The 5,559-nt window shown below is 41.8% G+C and overlaps 1 protein-coding gene across 1 annotated transcript; it reads right to left on the bottom strand.

Annotated features, from left to right (window-relative positions):
- Positions 1-54: 54 nt before the first annotated feature.
- On the bottom strand, positions 55-5,029 carry IDI1 (isopentenyl-diphosphate delta isomerase 1). Its single transcript, XM_009278647.1, has 4 exons — positions 4,868-5,029; positions 3,759-3,851; positions 2,245-2,375; positions 55-1,099 (listed from the first exon to the last, which is right to left on the bottom strand). Exons 1-4 carry the CDS (start codon positions 5,007-5,009, stop codon positions 782-784), a joined length of 684 nt encoding a protein of 227 aa, XP_009276922.1. The 5' UTR covers positions 5,010-5,029; the 3' UTR covers positions 55-781.
- Positions 5,030-5,559: the final 530 nt, after the last annotated feature.

The following is a 5,559-nucleotide window of genomic DNA, read 5'->3' as shown; positions in this document are numbered from 1 at the left end:
TGTGGGGCCCCGCCTCCCTTGGGTGTAATTAAATTTTTTTTTTTTTTTTTTTTTAAGAGATGTCCAGTACTAGGTCATCAAGTAACCAGAAAAGGGTGGTGGGGGAAAAAACCAAACCACCCCCCCCAATGTTTATTATCTAAAGCTACGACACATAGTGCAGCACTTCAAAGTGAAACTCAGTCCACACAGACAATCCGATCACTTAAGCTTTTATGTGTTTGGTTAATTATAGAGTACAGTAGCTGAAGAGATTTGCTTTCTGCAATTAAAATCAGCCTGACTACTTTGAACTAATTGTTTTTTTCCTTCAGGCAACTAGTCTTCTCAACGTCCATGTAGAACTCAAATTCCTTTGTAATCGCTATTTTGGAAGGCGTAGTCATATACAGTTGGGAATGTGCCAGCTCTACCCAATGAGCTGGACAGGAGGCGCCCACACTCCCCTGCAGCCCCCGTAGTTAACGCAAGGAAGTAAGAGCAAACTGGGCACACGCAGGCTGAGGATCTTTCATTAATGGAGGAAGATGAACCCAGGGGTTTCCTATGTTTCACCCATTTTACATGAGATCAGGCTTAACTCGCCCAAGAGGAACAGGGCTGGGGGGAAGAGGAGGCGAAGAGAGAAGAAAAAACATCGGCTATAACCACCCCTGTATAAAGTTATATGTTAAACATGCTCCAGGTGGATCACTTTTCTGCACTCAAGAGTCACGAGTTACCATAGTGTTAATGAGACAGCACATCACTGCTAGCCTTCAGCATCTTTTACCCCAGCTATTTACATTCTGTGTATTTTTTCATGATCAACAAATTTGTTCAAGTTAGATAAGTTATCCCACCACTTAAAAAGAAAGGTCTCTGCAATTAGTTTAAACCACGGAGTAATCTTAACTTCGTCCTTGGAGGCTTTGTCCAAGAGCTGTTTCAGTTCCTTCTGTGTCACGTAGCAGTAGCTTTGGATCTCATTAGGGTCGGGACTCAGCGTTACGTCCTTCTGTACAAATAAGATATAGTCTATCTCATGTTCACCCCAGATCCCATCAGACTTGGCCTTGTAGTGAATTCGCGTCAGGTAGGAGATTTCTTCTGGCGTTACCTACAACCAAAACGCTTGTCAGAACCGGTGCCAAACCAGAACTGGCACTGCTAGGTGTTACAGAGGAATTAGCAGCTATTACCCTCTTCCTTAAAAATTATTTTTCCCCCAAGTGTACAATTGCAATGTATTTCTTCACAAAGAATTACTATGAAAAAGTTTTTATTTGATGACATGAGTTGCACACCATTTCTCTAGTCAGACTCACCCTATAACATTTTGAGTGGGTTTCTTCTATACAATAAGTTTTAAGTAACGTTTACCAGAGCTTAACACACACTTACTGAAGTGCTGATGAATGCAAACGCTTGCACCTGCCCCTTCCCTCCCAAGGAGAAGAGCTGACAGCTACTTAAAGCCAAGGTCAGAACTGCGTACTGACAGACCACGTATAACCCTGACCTACCAGGGAGCTGTGCAAGTTGCAGACCAGGTAATTAGTTCTGGGGACAACCTAACCATCGCGTTTCTCAGTAGCACGCTGCTTCTCCCGTGTCCCACGACACAAATGTGATTAGTTACAAAACGTGGAAAGAGATTTCGACCATGAGCGCAATTCAGCCAGCTTCACCCTGCTCTCTGTGCGCTCCCAAACTGCCTCCAGAACGGAAGGTACCAGAAGCAGGCTGTGTGATTGCTCTGGAAGAAACACCGAGTGCTCAGGCTGCCCTACTTCCCATAGGAAGCTTGGGATTGCAGAGGGACTTGTACATGGATGCTGGCAGCAGCTCACAGCGATGCCCTCCAGGAGCACCAGCCGTACAGAATGCGTACAGCACTCTGCCATCGGCCTGGAGGAAGGATGGCACGTTGCCTTCCCCTGGGCAAGGAGGACAGCCTGCCCAGCTGGAAAACACGTAGGCACCCACAGTCAGACCTGAAGCAGCGCAATCCTTCGTTACTGTGCAATTTAGTCTTTGGCTCATATTTAGTTTAAGCAGTGGAATACTCTGAAATACCGCTTAGCGATATCAGCTTTTGAGACTCAGGAATATAGATGAAGAAGTCTCAAATTCACTAAGTTCTGTACATCTCCAAAGTTAAATTCATTTTTAGGTTTCAGGCTGACCCTGTCTGCCAGATGCAGTTAGTCTGTAAATCGACAAGCATCGGCAAGAATTCCCGTTTCTCCTTCCTCCCTTTACCTGCTCCATGGGAATTCCTAACTCTGCTTTCAGTCGTCTCTGTGCTGCTCTCCGAACACCCATGGCAGCATTTTCTTCCAGTTCTAGTGGATGGCTCAGAGGATGACTACAACAAGTGTTGGTAAAACAATCTGCAAGAAGTTTGTATCAGTACATTTTTGACGTGTATAAAGCATTGCAAAAAAACCCCCCCAAAACCAAACAAATAAAAAAACCCAACCAAAAAACCCAGAGGTGTAGGACAGGTATTCAATGCGTCACAGCTTTGTTTCTCTTTTGTAGAGAAGGGTCAGAGAGGAAGGAGGATATTTTCACCTCTTATTTTTCTTTACGTATTTCGCACCAGGATTTGCCTCTACCACGTACTACTTTGCAGGTTAGTGTTTGATACACATGAACACATGCATTCTCATACCCAAGATAGCATCTACTGAGACAGCCAGTTTATAAAGACATTCATTGCCCTGCAAACGCTAATTAAAATTACTTTGGGAAGTATATATGCAACAGAATATTGAAAATATTCCCAGAGCTTCAAGACCAGCTGACAATTAGTAGAAGTAAATAAGCAGCTAAGGTTTGTGTTTAAAGGACAGCTCCTCTATACCCTGCTTCAAGTATATTAAAGATTACTTATGAATTATGTAGAATAACTGTGATTGGCCAACCTTTTATCTGTAAGTCTAGCTCAAAAGCATCTAAAATAGAGTCCGATTACCTACAAACTACACTCGAGCATTTTGATTAGTTAGTAGTCAAGGAAAAAAAAAAAGCCTCTAAAGTAAAGATTCCCTTGGAAGGAAAAAAAGGTCTTTCTTCCTTGAGTTGAAGAGAGTTAGAAACACTTGAATTTGTTTTCCATCCGAAATTCGAAACAGACAGCTTTATGCTTCGTCCAACGTGTCTCACGTAAGCTATTTTTCTTTCATTCCACCTCTTATTTTTATGCCTCTCCATTTGCATTCGATAGTAATAGTTCAGAAGTCTTCAAAAATGATGCACTATATACTTTGGCCACAGTGCCTCGCTTCTTCTATAGTTAAAAAAGTGTTTGTTAAAACATGCACAGATAAAGGTCCACAGATCTCACTGAAGCACAACGCAACTGCTTCCCAAGCAGTAGGGCTCTGCTATACGTCAGCTACGTGTCTTTACCAGTGGAATCGAACACTCTCCACAGCTACCGGAGCAATTTCTTCAACTCCACTAAATATGTCTTGCAGCAGAGGAGGTAAACAACACACGCTGCACTTGCATAAACAGGATCAAACATGTCAGGGAACAATCATTTCCCAAGAGTGTGTATAACAATAAGCTAGCGTTCCTATTATCTTACTTCCTCCATGAGATAAGTACATCTTGAACTCTCAAAAGTATTTAGAAGTATCTCCTCTCCAAAGCAGTAAATTCTAAAACCTCAGAATGAAATACACTGCAAGATTAGATGGGCATATTTTTTTAAACATTGATTTAAATAAAACATCTTGATAAATACAATGTGTTTCAGTACTAACCTGGAAATGTAATTTTTGCATTTGACCTCTGCTGCAGCAACAGTTTATTTTCTGTATTAAATAAGAAAACACTGAAAGCTCGGTGCAGTAAACCTAAAAATAAAAAAACCACAGGGAGCTATTTAACAGAGAAGAAAAAAACATACGAAGACAGTTTAAGGGCTTAGAACGGCCTCATTTTGGGGTAATCTAATTTAAAATTCAGGTATGTTAAAACCCAAGGATTTGATTAAAAAACTCAGAGTTATTAATTATTTAGGTTTCTATGTCAGCTTATGCAAAACATTATGAATTTAGAAAAGTGCTAAGAACAACAATGCAACAGAAGAGTTCTACTAAACTCAGTCCGTTCACCATTCTGAAGATGCACGTTTGGGCAAGCTTCTACGGAGGGCTCAGCATCCATAAATTTACTATCAAAAAGAGATGACTCAAAAATTCCTTATAGAATTCCTCATAAAAGAGCTGTATGGAATTTCAAGAAGCTTCAGGAATTGCAGAAGTACAAACTTCCTCAAAAACAGTACAATTTCTGTCTTCTGCAACTTTTGAGTTTGTTATTCCTCTCTCTCCAGGAAGATGCTTCCCCTGAGTATGGAAAAGGAGGTCACAAACTACTGCGAGAGATTCACAAATCTGACCAACCTCAAATAAAACCCACAATCAACTAGAATGACAACAATTAAAAAAACCCTATTAGCAGTATTTGAAGTAGAACTCTGCGTGAACTACTTAAAAATCAAAGTCTCTCTCCTTGAGAAGACGTCGTCAAAGAAGCAAGTGGCATTCTTTAGAAAAAGCTGCATAGAATCAGGTATCTATAATAGGAAAATAATACTATTCTATCATCAAAATGTGATTCAAAAGTATTTCTCAAGACATACAGCTTAGGTCCGCAATCACATATTTCTCTCCTTTGCTACTGCCTCCAACCGTGCGTTCCCCCATATTGCAGTATTTTTAAAATTAGATACTGTAAGCTGGGGGAGGAGGGGGGTGGGGGGGAAGTACTTGCTCTGGCTTGATCAAGGCTTTAATTTAATCATGACTATACTTCTGAGAATATTCAGTCAACTTAATGGTTCAATTAGAAGGTAAGCAACCTGTACCTTTATCAATATTTTCATTCAAGTGACAGTTTTTCTTGGTATCCGCTCCAATCTTATTATCATTTTCATCAATAAGGATGCACATCTCTGCCAACAGCTGCACCTGCTGCTCATCCAGGTGATCGGTGTTCACTTCAGGCATCGTGATGGCAGCACACGTTCTACCGAAAAAAACAATGAAAAGAGGAGACATTCAGTACTACCAATGTCTGTAAGGTTCTGAGCAGAGTGTGAGAAATAATCAAATGGCTAGGTTTTCTGACACGGTGTAAATTGTGCACCAATTATATTTTTTGGGCTTTACATGCTTTTGGATTTCTGAAACTTCCTACCCGCAATACCAAATGTTGCAACGTGACGTGTAGACGCTTAAAAGATTTCTTTTTTGCTTCTCTGAAGCTCCATCAGCAGCTGCCGCAGGACAGACGTGCCGGGTCTAACATTTACAGGGGCCGGTAGTATAAGAAATCCAACTCCACATTTCACCCGGAACGAATGAAAATCTTGCCTAACCCCACAGTTTTCGCATGTTCGCACGCTAATGCTGGGTTACCTTTATAAGGCCAGGCAGCACGTGCACGTGTGTTCCGGCCCCCCCATCAGTAAGAACTGAGTAACAAGGGGTCCCCGACCGGGACACGCCGCCCGAGGCACTTCCAAACCCTGCCTTCGCGGCCCCCGCCCCGCTGCCT

This window comes from Aptenodytes forsteri, unplaced genomic scaffold, assembly GCF_000699145.1.
Source record: "Aptenodytes forsteri isolate BGI_AS27 unplaced genomic scaffold, ASM69914v1 Scaffold257, whole genome shotgun sequence".
Taxonomy (NCBI): Eukaryota; Metazoa; Chordata; class Aves; order Sphenisciformes; family Spheniscidae; genus Aptenodytes; species Aptenodytes forsteri.
The sequence above is the reverse complement of the archived record's forward strand: the minus strand, read 5'-3'. Positions and strand labels throughout refer to the sequence as shown.